We start from the raw sequence: 20,895 nt of genomic DNA, 5'->3' as shown, positions 1-20,895 counted from the left end.
TCTTTCCTCATAGGGGAGTTGTTCCATTCCCCTTATCATTTTTGTAGCCCTTCTCTGTACCTTCTCCATCGCAATTATATCTTTTTTGAAATGCGGCGACCAGAATTGTACACAGTATTCAAGGTGCGGTCTCACCATGGAGCGATACAGAGGCATTATGACATTTTCCGTTTTATTCATCATTCCTTTTCTAATAATTCCCAACATTCTGTTTGCTTTTTTGACTGCCGCAGCACACTGAACCGACGATTTCAATGTGTTATCCACTATGACACCTGGATCTCTTTCTTGGGTTGTAGCACCTAATATGGAACCCAACATCGTGTAATTATAGCATGGGTTATTTTTCCCTATATGCATCACCTTGCACTTATCCACATTAAATTTCATCTGCCATTTGGATGCCCAATTTTCCAGTCTCACAAGGTCTTCCTGCAATTTATCACAATCTGCTTGTGATTTAACTACTCTGAACAATTTTGTGTCATCTGCAAATTTGATTATCTCACTCGTCGTATTTCTTTCCAGATCATTTATAAATACATTGAACAGTAAGGGTCCCAATACAGATCCCTGAGGCACTCCACTGTCCACTCCCTTCCACTGAGAAAATTGCCCATTTAATCCTACTCTCTGTTTCCTGTCTTTTAGCCAGTTTGCAATCCACGAAAGGACATCGCCACCTATCCCATGACTTTTTACTTTTCCTAGAAGCCTCTCATGAGGAACTTTGTCAAACGCCTTCTGAAAATCCAAGTATACTACATCTACGGTTCACCTTTATCCACATGTTTATTAACTCCTTCAAAAAAGTGAAGCAGATTTGTGAGGCAAGACTTGCCCTGGGTAAAGCCATGCTGACTTTGTTCCATTAAACCATGTCTTTCTATATGTTCTGTGATTTTGATGTTTAGAACACTTTCCACTATTTTTCCTGGCACTGAAGTCAGGCTAACCGGTCTGTAGTTTCCCGGATCGCCCCTGGAGCCCTTTTTAAATATTGGGGTTACATTTGCTATCCTCCAGTCTTCAGGTACAATGGATGATTTTAATGATAAGTTACAAATTTTTACTAATAGGTCTGAAATTTCATTTTTTAGTTCCTTCAGAACTCTGGGGTGTATACCATCCGGTCCAGGTGATTTACTACTCTTCAGTTTGTCAATCAGGCCTACCACATCTTCTAGGTTCACCGTGATTTGATTCAGTCCATCTGAATCATTACCCATGAAAACCTTCTCCATTACGGGTACCTCCCCAACATCCTCTTCAGTAAACACCGAAGCAAAGAAATCATTTAATCTTTCCGCGATGGCCTTATCTTCTCTAAGTGCCCCTTTAACCCCTCGATCATCTAACGGTCCAACTGACTCCCTCACAGGCTTTCTGCTTCGGATATATTTAAAAATGTTTTTACTGTGAGTTTTTGCCTCTACAGCCAACTTCTTTTCAAATTCTCTCTTAGCCTGTCTTATCAATGTCTTTCATTTAACTTGCCAATGTTTATGCTTTATCCTATTTTCTTCTGTTGGATCCTTCTTCCAGTATGACAGGGCAAAGGTAGCGCCGGCGCCATTTTGGGTTTTAGGGTGCCGGTTTTCCCGCCCTCCCCTGATTTACGATTTTTTACAATTAAAAAAACAAAACAAAAACCATGACGATCAGATTTCCTTCCCCCCCCCCCCCCCAGCCAAAATCGATCGTTAAGACGATCGACCACCCGATTCACATCCCTAGTGCCACATGCTTACTTCATGGAGTGCCCCCTACTCTTTCTATTATCCGAAAGAGTAAATAACTGATTCACATTAACCTGTTCTAGACCTCTCATGATTTTAAACATCTCTATCATATTCTCCCTCAGCCGTCTCTTCTCCAAGCTGAAAAGTCCTAACCTCTTTAGTCTTTCATGAGTGGAGGAGTAGTTTAGGGGTCAGAGCTGCAGGCTACAAACTAGGGAAGCTCAAATCCTGCTGCTGCTCCTTTTGCCTTGGATAAGTCACTTTATTCTCCATTGCCTCAGCTACAATCTAAGGCAGGGGTCGGGAACCCATGGCTCGCGAGCCAGATATGGCTCTTTTGAGGGCTGCATCTGGCTCGCAGACAAGTGTCGCCATACTTCGCGGTTCCCCGCTGACCCAGCTGCTCCCCGGTCCTCCGCCGCCCGGGCTTAAAATGCTGTCAGCCCGGGCGGAACGCGGCAGGACAGCTGGAGTCAGCGGCACCGGCGTGCTCTCTTCTCCTCCCCCCCGCGGCCCGGAAGAGGAAGTGGAGAGCATCGGGTGCCTGCGCGGGAAGAAGAGACCACACTAGCGTGGTCTCTTCTTCCGCGCAGGCACCCGATGCTCACCACTTCCGGGCCGCGGGGGGGAGGAGAAGAGAGCACGCCGACTGGAGTCATCCGGGTGCCTGCGCGGGAGTCATCGGGTGTCAGCCGGGTGCCAGCGCTGGAGTCATCGGGTGCCTGCGCGGGTCTTCCCGCGCAGGCACCCGATGCTCTCCACTTCCTCTTCCGGGCCGCGGGAAGAAGAGAGCACGCCGGTGCTCTCTTCTTCCCGCGGCCGCGGGAAGAGGAAGTGGAGAGCATCGGGTGCCTGCGCGGGAAGACCCGCGCAGGCACGCTAGTGTCCGGGAAGAAGACTGCAGCGCGGCTCGGAGGAAAATGAAAATCTTCAACCGCGGCCGATGGGACTCCGCCTTCGCCTCCGCAAGGGCTGAAAATGAAGGAGGTTAGCGTTGGGAGGTGGCTGCTGCTGCTGCGAGTTCCCGGGGGGGGGGGAAGGGGGAGAGAGAGAGTGAATGAGCGAGCAAGCATGTGTGTTTGAGATCCTGTGTGTGTGAGTGAGAGATTGCATGTATGTGAATGATTGAGAGCCTGTATATGTGAAAGAGAGTATGTCCGTGATTGAGATCCTGCCTGTGAGAGAGAGAGAGCATGAATGTAAGTTTACCATTGGGACCCTGTATGTGTAAGTTTGTAATTGAAAACCTGTTTGTTTGAAAGAGTATGTGTGTATGATTGAGATCCTTTGTGTGTGAGAGAGATCATGTGTATGTATGATTAAGAGCCTGTGTGTATAAGTAAGAGAGAGATCATGTGTGTCTGTGTCTGATTGACAGCTGGTTTAGGTGATGGAGCATGTGAGTATGTGATTGAGAGCCTGTGTTTAAATGAGAGAGAGAGACCATGTGTGTCTGTGTGATTGAGAGCTGATTTAGGTGAGGGAGCATGTGAGTATGTGATTGAGAGCCTGTGTTTAAATGAGAGAGAGAGACCATGTGTGTCTGTGTGTGATTGAGAGCTGATTTAGGTGAGGGAGCATGTGAGTATGTGATTGAGAGCCTGTGTGTAAATGAGAGAAAGAGAGGACATGTTTGTAAGCATGTGAATGAGAGTCTGTGTGTGAGAGAAAAAGACAGCATGTATTTATGTGATTGAAAGCCTGTGTGTGTGTAAGCGTGAAAAGATAGACAGCATGTGTGTAAATGTGTAATTAAGAGCCTATATAAGTGAGAGAGAAAAAACATTTGTATATGTGAGTGACTGAGAGCATGTGTGTGTCATTGAGAGCCAGTGTGAGAGAGAGCGCTGGTATGTGACTGAGAGAGGAGAAAGTTCCAAGCAAACCACCCCACCTCCTGCTAATTCAGAACAATCTCAGGACACCTGGATATCAAACGTTCCCAGGTATGCAGAGCAAAAAAATTTTTGTATCCTTATTATTTTTCATTACTGGATCTTTGTGTCTGCTATTTTGAAATATTTTGTTGGTATCTGGAAATGTTTTATATGAGTTTTTAATTATTGGATATTCCACTCATCAGCTGTTTCGAAAAATGTTCTTTTTGTTAGTACAGTTTTACTGCTGATGATTTTATATTTCTTGATTTGTTTTATAAGGATGTGTGATGTTTCTTTTTTCCTTTGTTACACTGCATACAGAGACTCTGGCTTGTTGCAGTTTCCAATTCAGTTTTTGTCTGCATGCTTCTTGTTATGCGTTTTGGTCTCTTTATTCTATGTTAGGTGAGGGACAGCACGTGATTCAGGTGAGGTTTTCTGCTGGCGTGTAGTTTCTGTGTAGGACTCTATAGCAGCCTGACTTGGTCCGTTTTCCTAATAGGAGATGTATTGGTGTCTTAAGGCCTGGTGTAATATTTTCAGAGACTTATTGTACTTTAAAAGTGTGATGTTACATAAAATGCACTCATTTACTTGTATTTAGTTTTAAACATATTGTATGGCTCTCATGGAATTACATTTTAAAATATGTGGCGTTTATGGCTCTCTCAGCCAAAAAGGTTCCTGACCCCTGATCTAAGGGCTTAAGAGAGAATTTTAAAAGCACTGCGCATTGAAAACCGGGATACACACACATGGCTGGGCCGTGCTTGCACCGCGCAGAGCTTCATAAGCCTGCAGCCTCATGCATATCTCCCAGTATGTGAAAAAGACAGGTTTTTAGAAAAGGAGCAAGCCAGAGGCGGAGTCTGGGCGGGCCATTAGGCACTGCCCCACTGAAGCGTGTGCCAGGAGCTGACCGGCCCGAGCAAGTTGCTGCTGCTCCGAAGAGCAAATATCTATAAAAACAAAAAAATGTAGGATAGTTAGCAGGGTTTTAGGGGAAAAGGGAGGCAAGCTAGCTAGGGGGGTTAGGATGTTCCCTCCCAGTCCACTCCTTTACTGGAGAGCACTGGGAGGGAACAGGGAATAGGACCCATCACATCACCGCGCACATCTAATGAAATCCTCCCCCCCCCTTATATGCACAATTTGGCACATGCACATACATGCGAGTGCTGACATAAAATCGTGCGTAAATGTGCGCATGGGTAGCAGATTTTATAACTTGTACTTATCGACGTGTGCATGTTATAAAGTCGGCGAGTCTGTGTTCGAGCCAGGAACCATCTGCACATGGACACCCGCACATGGCTTTGAAAGTTACAGTCCCTATTTACTAAGCATTTTTCCCATAGACACAGAATAGAAGAAAGGCCTAAATCAGACCCTTAGATTGTAAGCCCTCTGGGGATAGCAAAATACCTACAGATCTTGAATGTAATCAATTTTGAAGTGTCATGAAAGGCAGAATATAAAATGAAAATTTTTATTTTGACTGATGAGAAGGTTCCCCGGGGAAGGAAGGGGAGAGGTAGACATTTTTATGCATACTTTTGAATTTTCAAAATTATGTGCATAAAATTCCCCCCAAACATTCTGCCCACAATTTAGTTGGTATAATTGTATAAGAGTAGTTTCAGTGGGATAATTTTAAAAGGGAAAGTATGTACCTACACATGTAGTTTTCCTTTGAATATTGGTGTAACTTATGCCCAGATTTGCCATCTAATCTGGCAACACTGTTACAGAATTGCCTCTTGAACAAATTATTTTTCACTCAACGCACAATTAAGCTCTGGAATTTGTTGCCAGAGGATGGTGGTTAGTGTAGCTGGGTTCAAAAAAGGTTTGGATAAGTTCTTGGAGGAGAAGTCCATTAACTACTATTAATCAAGTTGACTTAAGGAATAGCCACTGCTATTAATTGCATCAGTAGCATGGGACCTTCTTGGTGTTTGTGTACTTGCCAGGTTCTTGTGGCCTGGTTTGGCCTTTGTTGGAAACAGGAACCTGAGCTTGATGAACCCTTGGTCTGACCCAGCATGGCAATTTATGTTCTTAGCCCACTGGATTAAGGAAGTTATCACGGCCGTGTATGTGGATGCTGATGAGCCGTTAACTGAACAGGTTAAGGCTCAGGCAGTGTCATGAGCAGAGCTTTGATTGTTGTTTCCCATTGAAATTTGCCAAGCGGCAACATGGTCCTCCTTACGCATTTTTATCCAGGTTACCATCTGGATGTACAGGTCTGGATGGACGCAGTCTTTGTGTGTGCGGTGTTGATCGGATCGCGGGCAACCTCTTTCCCTCTTTGGGAGTAGCTTGTGTACATCCCACTGGCCATGGATTAATCTGTCTGATGCTGAGAAATTACTACTTACCTGATAACTTCTTTTTCTGTACTGAAGATAGGTTAATCCACCTTCCTGCTCTTGGCTGCCGGTTTGTGGATCTATTGTCGCCCTGAGTGGCTGCATTTCCAGGGATTTCCAGGGACTGTATAGGGAGCCCTACACTGGCTCCCTATACAGTCACGAATTCTTTATAAAACACTCTCGATCATACATAAGAGTCTAGTAAATTCCAACCTCAACTGGCTTAACCCCCCCCTCTTACCTCGTACCTCCAAGAGACCTACACGCCCAGCTCTCCAAGGAACACTCCGTGCCCAATCTATTAAATCTTATAAACTCTCCTCCACTATTAACAGAGCCTTTTCTCTTGCCAGCCCCACCATATGGAACTCACTGCCCCATGATATCCGCATAGAGACCTATACCCCCACTTTAAAAAAGAAACTTAAAACATGGCTCTTTCAGCAAGCCTACTCCATCTCACCCCCTATTACATAAACCCCCCCCTATGAATGTTATACTGATATCTTGGTATGAACGCCTTTATGTCTGATGATTTTGTACTTTGCACTTTCATGTATATAGTTATAGTTATATTCCATAGCATCTACCCATTGATGCCTGTTATATGTAAGGGCTCCTCCCAAAAAATTTATTTATGTTGCCTAGTTCATCATATTATATTATGTTATCTGTTATATGTACGGGCACTGCCCAATGGTTTTTTGTTCACTGTGAACCGATACGATGTGCGAACGGATATCGGTATAAAAGAAATGTTAAATAAATAAATAAATAAATAAATAACTGGTAAGTGTTCGTTTCAGTCCCTAGATTAGTGATGTTATACTCTGAGCTCAGTGTTTCCTGTTGGATCAGTGCTTGAGTGGTTGTCTGTTAATGATTATACTCAAGTATTGTGAGTTTGTCCACAGTTGGCTTCTGCAAAGAATATTGGCGGGCTTATGTCAGAGCAGGGGTAAATATACATGACTTCAGCTTTGCTCTGTCTCATCTGCTGGTAGAGGTTCTTAAGCCACTGGTCCTGGATTAACCTGTCTTCACTAGAGAAAAGGAAATTATCAGGTAAGTAATTATCAGGTAAGTAGTAATTTCTCATTAATGCTTCTGTCCACTGGAAGTCATAGATGTGCGATACAGAATCTTTGGATCACGAAGATGTTTCTTTTGGCTAAAATGGCAATTCTTCACTCATGGAGAGATATTGGGCCACTTTTTGATTATTGGAGGCACACTGTTCATAATCTTTTAATATCGGAACTCTTAGTTGGAAAATGAAGTTCCCAGTACGTACCAGGATCAGTCCAGAGAAGTGGGTTGTGCATCCCTACCAGCAGATGGAATCAGAGAACAAAGCTTTGGGTACTGCCATATATACTAGAGTGCCACCTGCAGTCCCTCAGCATTTCTCTGACTCCAGCAGTTGGCAGAGATGCACTCCTGCCCGCTATGAAGTCCGTGTGTGCAGGCCAGGGGCTCCTGATTACTCCACGCGGACACTGCTGCAGCTGCTTCCTTAATCCCGGCCAGAGCTTTTTCTGTTTAGTAAAGTTTTGTAAAAAATAAATAAATAAATAATAATAATAATAAAGGCCAACAGGAAGAAAGACGCCGGTCTAAGCGACTCAGAGGTAAGGAGTCTGTGTGGTGGAAACAGGCCCTTGTAGGCGTTGTGGGAGGCTGTGAGCTTCGTTTCACTTCGGCTCCCGGAGCTCCGGGTACCACGGAAGGGAAAGGGTGAGTGTTAATTTTATTTCTCTGGTCCGTTTGGTGTTGCGGCGGTGTTTTTCTTCGGGAACCGGCTTGATTAACGGCAGCCTGTCTGCACGTGCAGTTTTTTATTTTTTTGAGCGCGCCTGGTTTTGTCTGTTTTTTCCTGTGCTGCGGCTTCACGTGTAGTGCAGCCTTTGTGGCCTTTTTCTTCCTTACCCTTCAGCCACGTGGTGGCGCGATTGCTGGGATGCAACCGCGCTCTAAATCACCGGCCTGCTGCATGTATGGCTCACGCGGGCAGGAGCTGGATTCGGCTCTGCTATGCCCCGACTGTGCCGAGGAGGCGGGGGAATTATCCAAATCGGAAAGCCCCGCCTCAGGGGACGTCCCAGTCCTCCCAGGCCTAGAATCGTGGGAGGAAGACTACCCCCTCCCCCCCCCCCCCCCCCCCGTTTTGGATCATGTAGGAGAGGATTTACCGGGAGGAGCGAGTGCTGGGCCTCCGATGGTTTCCCCGGAAGGGGAGGGGGCTCCGGAGGGGTTTTCAGCGGAGTTTGTTTTACTCATGCATGAGGCCTTTTTGGCTCATAAGCGCACACGGCGGCGAAGAGACCTGGGATCATGGGGGACCTCTATCATCCACCCAGGATCAGTGGCCTGGGATTCGCCCAGGGGGTTCAGGAACGACTGGGTAAGGTCAGCATTCAGGGGCCACTACCGGGTGCCGGGTCAGCTCCGCCTGCAGGCATAGGTGCGGGTAAGGACCCAGATCAGGCGGACGTGGATATGGATGATTCTGATGATCCAGATACTGCGCCAACAGAGGGCGACGATCCCACTGTGGTCCGGTTATTCAAGAGAGACTAACTACGCCCCCTTATTCCTCATGTCCTAGAGGTCCTGGGCATTAAGGTATCTCAGGAGGAATCGGACAATGAAGGGGTTAATCCCATCCTTGTCGGTATTCGGGGACCCACGACGTCTTTTCCGCTACCGAAGAAAGTCCACAAACTGGTAACCCGAGAGTGGGAAGCTCCGGATGCCGGTCTGAAGGTGGGCAGAGCAATGGCTAAGATACATATCCACTGTCATCGGACATCTTGGATCTTTTGAAAATCCCTAAGGTGGATGCTGCAGTCACTAAGAAGACTACTGTTCCGGTCGCTGGGGCAGCCGCCCTTAAAGACATGCAGGACCGTAAGCTGGAGATCCAGTTGAAACGGGCTTTCGAGGTGGCGGCGCTGAGTCTTCAAGCAGCGATTTGCGCCAGTTTAATGCAGAGAGCATGTCTGTGTTGGATCCAGGAAACTGGTGCCAGAACTGGCAGTGACGGAGCATTGCAGTCCGCGCGGTTGGCAGTGGATGCCCTGTACGATCTGGTGAGGACCTCAGCCAGAGAGATAGTCACCATGGTGTCAGCGAGGCGTCTCCTCTGGCTGAGGAATTGGGCAGCGGATTTGTCATCTAAATCCCCGTTATGCAACCTTCCCTTTAAGGACAAGCTTCTGTTTGGAGAGGAACTGGATCAGTTGGTAAAAGTTGCTGGCGGAGTCCAAGGGCAATCTGTTACCAGAAGACAGGAAATCGTCCAAAAAGACCTTTCCTCCCAGATCTCGTTTCCGGGACATGCGTCTGTACAGGACTAGCAGATACTTGGCGCTGTCCACGTCGAAACCAGCTGCGGGACGCCAGCAGTCCTTTCGCGGGGGTCGACGTCCTGGCACGGACCCGGGACACCTGGGTGCGGGAAGCACCAAATCCAATGAAGCCACGAACACCCACTCCATCGTCAAAGCTGTCGGCAGCAGATTGTCCAACTTTTACATGGAATGGGCAAGGATTACCTCAGACCAGTGGGTGCTGGAGGTCATCAGAGAGGGGTACGCCTTGGAATTCTCGCTGCCAGTCCCAGAGGTGTTTGTGGAATCCAGAGTCACCTCGCACAGCAGACACGAGGCGATCCAAGGGTCCTTGCAACGACTTCTCGACCTCCAAGGCTATTGTCCAGGTTCCGGAGACGCAGCAAGGCAGGGGCCGTTATTCGATTTACTTTGTGGTGCCAAAGAAGGAGGGCACGTTTCGTCCCATTCTCGATCTGCAGAAAGTGAACCGTTGTCTCCGAATCCCTCGTTTTTGGATGGAAACATTACGGATGGTGATGGCGGCGGTGTGGACAGGAGAATTTCTAGTGTCCCTGGATCTCACCGAAGCGTATCTTCATATCCCCATAAGGCTCAGTCACCAGAGGTTTCTGTGTTTCAAGGTGTTGGGACAACACTTCCAATTTCGAGCCCTCCCTTTTGGCCTTGCAACGGCTCCTCGAACATTCACAAAGGTAATGGTGGTAGTGGCAGCATTCCTGCGCAAGGAGGGAATATTGGTTCGCCCGTACCTGGACGACTGGTTGCTTCGCGCAAAATCACGGGAGGATTGCGAGAGATCGGTACACAGGGTGATGTTCACTTTGTAGTCCCTGGGCTGGGTCATCAATGTCCAGAAGAGCCACCTGGAACCCACGCAGGTGTTGACTTATCTTGGAGCCCGATTCAATACCATACAAGGGAAGATTTTCCTGTCAACGGATCAAATAACGAAGTTACAGGGCCAGCTTCACTTGCTCCTTCGAAGACGCACTCCCACAGTGTGGCATCATCTTCAAGACCTGGGATCCATGGCCTCCACTTTGGATTTCGTTCCCTGGGCATTTGCTCACCTTCGCCCCTTGCAACGGGCACTTCTGACTCGGTGGAGTCCGGTGTCGGAACAGTTCCAACTGCCAAAGCCACTACTTCCGGAGTCCCAGGCCAGTCTGTCGTGGTGGCTATCAAATGACAACCTGGAACGGGGGGTGATGTTGGACCCTCCGAATTGGCTGATAATCTCCACCGATGCCAGTCTTTCCGGTTGGGGAGCGGTATGCACAGAAAGGTCCGCTCAAGGTCAATGGTCTCCAACGGAAGGCTCATGGTCCATCATTCGCCTCGAGATGAGAGCGGTACACCTAGCCTTACTAGCCTTTCTCCCATGGATTCAGGGCGGAATGGTACGAGTCTTCTCCGACAATGTGACGATGGTGGTGGGACACGGAGTCCCGCAGTGGCGCTCAAAGCGCGACTTCTGTTCGCCTGGGCGGAACGTCTCCTCGGAGGCATTGCCGCCTCGCATGTCGCGGGGGTGGAGAATGTTCAAGCGGATTTCCTCAGCAGACAGCAACTCGATCCTGGAGAATGGGAACTGTCCGCAGATGTGTGGAACCACATTTGCGCCAGGTGGGGCGCACCCCAGTTGGACCAAGACGGAATGTTTCTTCAGTCGGCGAAAGGAGCAGGGCTCAGTGGGCATCGACGCCCTCGTGTGTCCCTGGCCCACGGGAATTCTGTTGTATGCCTTTTCCCCCTGGCCACTCATAGACCGGCTACTACGTCGCATAGAGCTTCATCCGGGCCGGGTGGTCCTCATGGCACCGGAGTGGCCATGTCGTCCGTGGTTCGCGGATCTAGTGCGGCTAGTGATCGACAGACCCTTGCAGCTGGCTCATCTGCCTTGTCTTCTTCGACAGGGGTCCATATTTTCGGATCGGGAAGAGACGTTTATGCTTGAGGGGCTATTCCGAGCAGGTCATCTCCACCCTTCTTCAGGCGCGATGCCCGGCTACTTCTATGGCTTATGTGCGCGTCTGGAGACTTTTTGAAATGTGGTGCAATCAACGAACTTGCAACCCTCTTTCAATTGGGGTTCCTTGAATTCTCGATTTTCTTCAACAGGGGCTTTCTAAGGGACTAGCGTTCAATTCCCTTCGGGTACAGGTGGCGACTCTGGGTGCCTTGCGGGAGCGGTTCAGTGGTTGTTCCTTGGCAGCTCACCCGGACATTGCTTGTTTCCTTAAAGGAGTTAAGCACCTGTGGTCTCCCGTCCGCCCAGTATGCCCGGATTGGAGTCTAAATTTAGTTCTCAGGATTCTTTGCGGTGCCCCTTTCGAACCTCTTAGCGGATCCTCTCTGAAAGACCTGACCTTAAAGATGGTATTTTTGGTGGCTATTTGCTCAGCTCGCTGAATTTCTGAGCTACATGCACTGTTGTCGGGATCTATTTCTACGTATCTCGGCAGATGGGCTGTCTTTGCGGACGGTGCTGTCCTTCATCCCTAAGGTGGTTTCCTCATTCCATGTAAATCAGACGATGGAACTTCCTGGTTTTCCACATTGGTCTAGAGACTCTCCTCAGGATAGAGACCTTCATCTCTTGGACGTACGCCGGGTTTTAGTGCGATATTTGGAGGTTACCAATGACTTTTGTCGTTCTGACCATTTGTTCGTCCTGTTCGGGGGGTCCGAAGAAAGGAGACAAAGCGTCTAAGGCGACTGTTACTAGGTGGATTAAAGAGGCCATTAGTTCAGCGTACATTGCCCGTGGACGGCTGGTTCCTTTGGGTCTGAGGGCCCACTCCACTAGAGCCCAGGCTACTTCCTGGGCAGAGTGTCAGCTTTTGTCGCCTCAGGAGATCTGTAGGGTGGCAGTGTGGTCCTCTATTCACACTGGCATTATCGATTGGACGTCAAGGCATCAGACGATTTGGCCTTCGGGGAGAGTGTGCTGCGTGCAGGTCTTTCGGGGGCCCGCCCAGTTTAAAGTGGCTTGGGTACATCCCACTTCTCTGGACTGATCCTGGTACGTACTGGGAAAAGAAAATTGATTCTTACCTGCTAATTTTCTTTCCTGTAGTACCAAGGATCAGTCCAGAGGCCCGCCCCTTATTTCAGATTCCGAAAGACTTTGTTGGCTATCGTTGGCCGTTATTGTTGCCTAAAGCATTTCTTGAAGCTCTTTTCTGGCAGGATGGATTGATGGAGTAGTTAGGCACGGTTGAGTTGGTTATTTTTTGTCTAGAGCAGAGGGGTAGTCGGGGTTTTTGATGTTTGCTACCTCTTGCTCCTTAGTTCTGTTAGCCTGGGCTTGGGTACAGGACAATACTGAGGGGGCTGCAGGTGGCACTCTAGTATATATGGCAGTGCCCAAAGCTTTGTTCTGACTCCATCTGCTGGTAGGGATGCACAGCCCACTTCTCTGGACTGATCCTTGGTACTACAGGAACAAAAATTAGCAGGTAAGAACCAATTTTTTTTTCTCCTAGGGGAAAAAAGAAAATATTGGAGTTTTGGATACCTTATATTTTTTCTTTCCCACCACGTCCTCATAATACTGTATTTCCTAGCATGTAGCAGATGGACTCAGGACCAATGGGTATAGTGTACTCCTGATAGCAGATGGGAGACTGAGTCAGATTTCAACGCTGACGACAGCCTACATATACCAGTGCAGGAAGCTTAGCTCTTCAGTATTTCTCCGTCTCCTAAAGCAGATAGGGACACTACACACACTAGAACAGTGTTAGAAAATGTAAACCAAAGAAGAAAGAAAACTTACCTCTACAAGACGAGCCCCGCTCTCCTGCAGTGATACCTAAGGGTCCTTCCCCCAGTCGAGAATTCCTGAGGTGATTTCCGAGATACCTCAGAGGCAAGCCTCTGTCCGGTAGCCGGTTCCCGGCGTGGACTTAGCCCCCAGAATGGCTGAGAGGCAGCGGGTGCAGCATTGAGCGCTGTGGTGAAGGTAACTCCCTCTCCCCCCGCAGCCGGAGACTGCCTGGCACGAGACCAGGAAACGCTGAGACCAGGTAAGGTAGAAACCTCTTAAAGTCTCCGGTCTCCGAGACTCGATTAGCCGCACAGAACTCTGCAATGTGCCATTGCCGAAACAGATTCGAGCTCATTCCACAAGAGTGCAGGCTACTTCATGGGTGGAACGTCAGCTATTCTCTCCACTAGAGATTTGTTTAGTGGGGACCTGGTCGTCATTGCAAACTTTTTGTGAGACACTGCTGTTTGGATGTTCAAGTTAGGGAGGAAGCTTCCTTTGCAGCTGCTGTTTTGAAAAGGGCTCAAGTAGGTTCCTGCCCACACAGGGATAGCTTTGGTACATCCTATACGTGATGGACTGTCCCGATAAGTTACTGTTCCGATAAAGTTACTGCTTACCTGATCATTTCTTTTCCTCTAGAGAAGTCAGGCCAGTCCATGCCACCTCCCAGTGCTGCTAATTTTGTTCTTTTATCAGACTTCTTGGAAGTCCCATTTTAGACATACATGCATGACTGAGAGCAGATTTTAAACTTAGCAACAGACAGATAAAGTAAGTTCTTCCCACTTGACGACTTGGCCTTCTGGAAGATTAAAAAACACATACACACAAAAAAAGGGGAACTTAGTGTGTGTATACGTTCCAATGTTTTCAGAGTTGTCTGCAGTTAGCTTTTGCACAAAATACTGGCAGGCTGGTATCAGCATGAGGCTATATGAGGAATGGTATCAGTGACCCTTTTATCTATCTTCATCTGCTGGCAGGCATACACAATCCGTGTGTGATGTAGCGGCCAACTTCTTTAGAAGTTAGAAAATTATCAGGGAAGTAACAATACTTAATGCTGCTTTGAGTGCTTGCAAAAGGCTCCTTATTTTCAGGAGTCAGATTATTTCTTGTTTTTCAGTTTCTTTTCTAGGAATATTAATAGATTTCCTTTTTCTTATGGAGTAAGCTAAAGTTTCCCCCCTAAATACTGCTTTGGCTGTTTCCAAAAGAAAGAAATGGGTCCCTAGTATGGGCTTTATTTTCCAAAAACACTTCCCATTTCATTATTATGCTTTTTTTCAGATTGCGAGTCAGAGGCAGAAATAGTGAGAGAACCTTCACAACCTGCTCCTGAACTCTGCTTTTTCTTAGCAAAATTTTAACTCAGATAGGCGCATTGTCTGAAAGAATTAAAGAACTAAATTTGGCAGAAGTCATCTTGCTAAACATGGCTTACAATACAAGATTATAATCCATTCTGAATTGCAGCACATGAGCTCTTGAAATATGTGAAGTCCCTTTCTAAGAGTTGAAGGATACATCTTTTAACCATTGAAAGGCCTACTACCCTACAACTTGTTTGACTCTTTCATCATAGTGAGTGACAGGCAGACATGCCAGTTCATACAATCTTTGGTTTTAATTATCTGTTCTAGAAATTTGAATCCTGAGACAGAGTTGAAGAAGTTCTTTGGGGCTCGAGCTGTTCTGGGAGATCAGAGGTGAGTGGTGTGTGTGTATGTATTTGTGGCACTCCCTGATGTCTGCTGGATCTTTCATAGCCTTTTGCTTTCCTCTGAATACTGTTGGTAAACTAAGCTGTCTTTATTTTGTTTTGTGGGTGCTCTGAATAATCAACTCTTAACATTGGACCCAAGAGGTTTCAAAATGTTAGCTGTAAATGCCGTTTGAACAAATCAATATATAATACAATAATGCAAAAAAACTTTAACAGGCCAAGGCAGAAACAGCGACAATACCAGCGCAGCACCTGGCTGACCACTGCCAAGGACACCTGGCCCCGCTACAGTAAAGCAGGTAAGGCAGCAGGTCAAGCTCTCCCGTGATCTCAGGCTGCTGATTGCACACTTACAAAAGCCAAGAGCACATGAAGGAAGAGAGACTGCAGCATTGGTGTGTCTGTTGTGGGGAACTCAGTAATGCACATAGCTGTCAGGTAGCATTATAGCTTCTTGGCTTCATTGCTTTTACAGTGAGACACTCATTCAATAAAGGGCAGTGGAATGCTCCTCTGAGCAGAGGAACAAGAAGTCTGTTTCTTCTTTTTTTTAATGAAAATTAATCTATCAATCAGATAAAACACAAAAAGATGTGAATGGATTTAGTGATTCAGTGGGGAAGTTTTGTGCTGAACATTTCATTTGTTTTGTGCTGCAGTACCAGGCTTTATCTAGATTGTTGATATGAAACTACTTCTAGTTTCTCTTTGAGCTGGGAAGAATAACCCCTACACTGGTGATTGGTGCCAGCTCTTCTATTTGACCATCACTTTTTCACATTGCATTTTGTGATGTTTGCAAATTGGTTAGCGCTGTGACATGTATAGGTGGAATTTGGGCATGCTGATTAGTTAATGCTGAGCTCTGTATAGGTGGAATTTGCACGTGCTGATTGATTAGCGCTGCACCCTGTATGAGTGGAATTGGCACATGCTGATTGGTTAGCACTGGACCCTGTATGTGTAGAATTGGGGCATCTTGAGTGGCTAGCACTATTCTGAAGAGATGCTTAATATTGGAAGGTTTTGTTGACTACTTTTTTTTTTTTGGCATAATGGCTTGCTCTACTTTCTTCAGTGGAAATTTGAGCTCTTATAAATTTCCAGTTACCTAGCATGTAGCCAGATGGACTTGGGTGATGCTCCCCTGCCAGCAGATGGAGACAGTCAGGTTGCAAAACTGATGTCACTGTACATTTCCCTGTACGTACCAGGATCAGTCCAGACGGTGGGTTATGTCCCCCGTCCAGCAGATGGAGTCAGAACAGACTTCGAGGGGTGTTGCCATATAGACCAGTGCACCCTCTGCAGGAGCTCAGTATCTTTCTGACTCCAGCAGATGAGAGTAGGGGAACCAGTTGCTTCCCCAGGCTTGCAGGGATTTGGTTTTTCTCACAGGACAAGCAGGATGGTTGTCCTCACAAATGGGTGACATCGAGGATGGAGCCTAACCACGGAAAACTTCTGTCAAAGTTTCAGGAACTTTGACTGGCCCCTACTGGGCATGCCCAGCACGGCACTAACCCTGCAGCCAGCAGGGGTCTCCCTTCAGTCTTCTTTTTTCCGCGCAGCAGTAGCCACGCGGTAGAAGAGCTCTTAAACCACGTGCCTGACAGGAATTTTCTTATTACTTTTCTGAAGAAAAATTTGCCCCTCAGGGGTCTCCCTTCTTCAAATTTTTCGGTCCGCGGAACTTCGGTAAGTTTTTGCCGTCGTTTTTGTCGACTACTGTCGCGTTTGGCCCTCGAGGCCCGTTGGCAGTCGACAGTCCCGCGGCTAAATTTTTGGCCTATCGCCATGGCGTCGGGGTTCCGTCGGTGTCCGGACTGTACCCGAACTATGTCAATCACAGACCCACATAGAGTCTGTGTTTTGTGTTTAGGGAGTGAGCATGATGTCCTGACTTGCATCAAATGTGCCCTAATGACACCAAAAGGTCGCAAAGCCAGAATGGAGAAGATGGGGCTCCTCTTCCATGCTCGCACCCCAATGCCATCGATTGCATCGACGTCATCGGAACCGGCACCGTCGAGGTCTCATCATCATCGACAACCCTCCGGTGACCGTCCACCACAGATGACTTCACGGCCATCGACTCCCGTCCCTTCCTCTGATGATCGAAGGGATCGGAAAGAGAAACATCGCCATCGACGTCATAAGTCTCGGCCCGTCGAGGAATCGACGTCATCGACCTCAGTACTGTCCAAGCCTCCGCCAAAAAAGTCTCGACCAGAAGTGGCACCGTCCACTCCTGTCTCGCAGACACCGAGGCAACCCTCACCCCCTCGGGGTTTGGGAGCCGCGATTCCACCGGTGACGGTGGTCCCTCCGGCTCAGCCTCAGCCTCCCTCTCCCGTCGAGCCGGGTCTCGTCACCCCAGGCCTCCGGGCAGAACTGGACCGGCTGGTCCAGGAGGCCATCGACAAGGCGATGCTACGGTTCCAGACTCCTCCGGCACCGACTCCGACTCCCGCACCGAGAGTGGAACCGGTCACCGATCCGATTCCAGCAGCACTGGCACCGCTGCTTGCCCGGATGGAAGCGCTTATGACAGCCCTTCCACCGGCAATACCCGGGTCACCGACAGCCTTTTCATCAGGTGGAGAAACACCGTATCAAATTCCCCCTTCGGGGATTGTTCCATCGGTGCCCGGTCGTCCCTCGCCACCGATCTCTTCCTCGGGGGCGATACACACATCAGTTCCACCGATGATTCCGATGTCGACACCGATTCCCTCGAGGCCGACACCGGTTCCTTCGATGCCGGCACAGATACCGGCACCGATTCCATCGAGGATATTCTCGATGCACCCGGTGATTCCTTCCAATTTCTCGGAGCCTCAACCGGGGCCTTCAGGTGTTCAGCCCCCTCATGGTCCTACAGGTCAACATCCAGATCCTTATGACACTTGGGGTGATGATACCTCTACTGACACCGACGATTTGCCTTCACCACCCTCTCCTGCGGGAAGTAGAAAGCGTGCTCCCCCTGAGGACCTCTCTTTCATAAACTTTGTGAAGGACATGTCGGAGTTGGTCCCTTTCCAACTTCAATCTGAACAAGATGACAGGCACCAGATGATGGAATTGCTCCAATTCCTGGATGCCCCTAAGGTCATCACCTCTATTCCAATTCATCAGGTTTTTCTAGACCTTCTCAAAAAGAATTGGGAATCTCCTGGATCTGTTGCTCCGGTAAACAAAAAAGCTGACTCTACCTATCTCGTACAGTCAGCGCCCGGTTTTCAAAAACCACAATTGGACCATCATTCTTTAGTCGTAGAATCAGCTCAAAAGAAAGCTAAACGACTAAAGCCACACTCTTCCATACCTCCTACTAAGGAAAATCAATTCCTAGATAGTATAGGTAGGAAGGTATATCAAGGAGCTATGCTGATTTCCAGAATAGCTTCTTATCAGCTGTATATGACTCAATATAATAGAGTCATCCTGAAACAAATGCAGGAGTACTCAGATGCCTTACCTGAACAATTCCAGACACAGCTTCAATCCCTATTAAATAAAGGATTGGAAGCTGGAAAGCATGAAATAAGAACGGCTTATGACATCTTTGATGCTTCCACTAGAATTTCTGCTACGGCCATCTCAGCCAGACGCTGGGCTTGGCTCAAATCATCTGACCTTCGTCCAGAAGTTCAGGACAGGCTCTCTGTCTTGCCCTGTCTAGGGGATAATTTGTTTGGTGAGCAAATTCAGCAAATTGTTGCTGAATTAAAGGATCATCATGAGACACTTAAACAACTCTCATCCATTCCTACTGACTTGCCTTCTAAACAGCCGTTTAGGAAGGACTCCAAAAAGTCTTTCTTCCGGCCACGGAAGTATTATCCCCCGTCAACCAAGCCTAGGCCTGCGAGGTCTTATCATAAAACTCAACCTCGCCAGACTCGTAAACAAAAGCCTGCAGCAGCTGCACAACCTGGCCCTGCGGTGGGTTTTTGACTCCCAATTAGAGAGCAGTTGTCAAACCCCTCTTCCAGCCATACCAGTAGGAGGTCGGCTGTGCCACTTTCTAGACAGGTGGCATCATATCACCACAGATCAGTGGGTGATAGCAATAATTGCACAGGGTTACCACCTCAACTTCCAGACTCTCCCTGCCGACTCCCCACCCCTGCAGGCGTGGAGACTCACCGATCACTCTGTTCTTTTAGAGCAGGAAGTCTCTCTTCTCCTACAGTCAAACGCTATAGAACCCGTTCCTCCCTTACAACAAGGACTAGGGTTCTACTCCAGGTACTTCCTGATCCCAAAAAAGTCAGGAGGACTTCGTCCAATCCTAGACCTACGGGCCCTCAACAAGTACCTTCACAAGGAGAAGTTCAAGATGGTGACCCTGGGCTCGCTGCTCCCTCTGCTGCAAAGAGGGGATTGGCTATGCTCTCTAGACCTGAAAGACGCATATACCCACATTGCGATCACGCAATCTTATCGCAAATACTTGCGTTTTCTAGTAGGCTGAAATCACTACCAATATCGAGTGCTACCTTTCGGCCTGGCATCTGCACCACGAATTTTCACCAAATGCCTCATGGTGGTGGCAGCTTTTCTCAGGAAGGAAGGTGTCCACGTCTACCCCTATCTGGACGATTGGTTAATCAGGGCCCCAACCCAGCAAATTGCTCGGTCCTCCCTGACCCTAACAATTTAAACTTTGCTTTCTCTAGGGTTTCTTGTCAATTACGAGAAATCCTACTTAGTCCCATCTCAAACCTTATCCTTCATTGGGGCAGACTTGGACACCTTACAGGCAAAAGCCTTCCTTCCTCATCAACGGGTTCAAGCCCTTGTGTCCCTAGCTTGCCACTTGCAGTCTCAATGCACAGCAACAGCTCGCCAATTCCTTGTTCTACTGGGACATATGGCCTCCTCAGTTTGTGACTCCCATGGCCCGCCTGGCCATGAGAGTCATGCAATGGACTCTGAGATCACAATGGACCCAAGCTGTTCAGCCTCTGTCCTCCATTGTTCGCATCACCGATGCTCTCCGTCTGTCTCTTGCCTGGTGGACAAATCAATTCAACCTCCTACAGGGCTTGCCTTTTCTTCCACCAGACCCTCAGGTAATCCTCACCACCGATGCTTCCAACATCGGTTGGGGAGCCCATGTAAACAACTTACAAACTCAAGGGTTCTGGTCACCAGAGGAAGCCAAACACCAGATAAATTTCCTGGAACTGAGAGCAATCCGCTATGCTCTCAGGACTTTTCAAAATTGCCTATCGAACCACTCAATCTTAATTCAGACGGACAACCAGGTGGCCATGTGGTATATAAACAAACAGGGAGGCACAGGCTCCTTCCTTTTGTGTCAGGAGGCTGCGCAGATTTGGGCGGAAGCCCTCTCCCGCTCCATGTACCTCAGGGCCACCTACTTGCCGGGAGTAGACAATGTTTTAGCAGACCAGCTGAGCCGTGTCTTCCAACCACACGAGTGGTCGCTCGATCCCTTGGTAGCGACCTCTCTGTTTCACAAATGGGGTTATCCCCACATAGACCTCTTTGCGTCCCCTCAGAACCACAAAGTGGACAATTATTGCGCTCTCATTCGGAGCTAGCACTCTCGGCCGAGGGATGCATTCTTCCTCACGTGGACAACCGGTCTGTTCTATGCATTCCCTCCACTTCCTCTTCTTTCGAAAACTCTAGTGAAACTGCGTCAGGACAGAGGAACTATGATCCTGATAGCACCGCACTGGCCATGCCAAGTGTGGTTTCCCATACTCCAGGATCTCTCCATCCGCAGGCACATTCCTCTGGGAAAGGACCCGCATCTGCTCACTCAAAACGACGGATGCCTCCTCCATCCCAACCTCCAAGCCTTGTCCCTGACGGCATGGATGTTGAAAGGTTAGTCCTTCAGCCATTTAACCTTTCCGATTCAGTTTCTCGTGTCCTGATCGCTTCACGAAAGCCTTCCACAAGAAAATCTTATTCCTACAAATGGAAAAGGGTATACATCATGGTGCACTTCTCAGTCCCTTGATCCCCTTTCCTGTCCAATCTCTAAATTCTTG

At 48.1% G+C, this 20,895-nt stretch overlaps 1 protein-coding gene across 3 annotated transcripts in view; it reads left to right on the top strand.

Annotated features, from left to right (window-relative positions):
• The window catches only part of TCF25 (transcription factor 25), a 372,469-nt gene that overhangs the window by 65,793 nt on the left and 285,781 nt on the right, over positions 1 to 20,895 (top strand). For all 3 annotated transcript variants that reach the window (XM_029608348.1, XM_029608345.1, XM_029608346.1), the window contains exons 5-6: positions 14,775 to 14,840; positions 15,074 to 15,156. In XM_029608348.1, coding sequence (XP_029464208.1) covers positions 14,775 to 14,840; positions 15,074 to 15,156 — 149 coding nt within the window. The remainder of the gene's footprint in view (positions 1 to 14,774; positions 14,841 to 15,073; positions 15,157 to 20,895) is intronic.

Source organism: Rhinatrema bivittatum, chromosome 7 (genome assembly GCF_901001135.1).
Source record: "Rhinatrema bivittatum chromosome 7, aRhiBiv1.1, whole genome shotgun sequence".
Lineage (NCBI taxonomy): Eukaryota > Metazoa > Chordata > Amphibia > Gymnophiona > Rhinatrematidae > Rhinatrema > Rhinatrema bivittatum.
The sequence above is the reverse complement of the archived record's forward strand: the minus strand, read 5'-3'. Positions and strand labels throughout refer to the sequence as shown.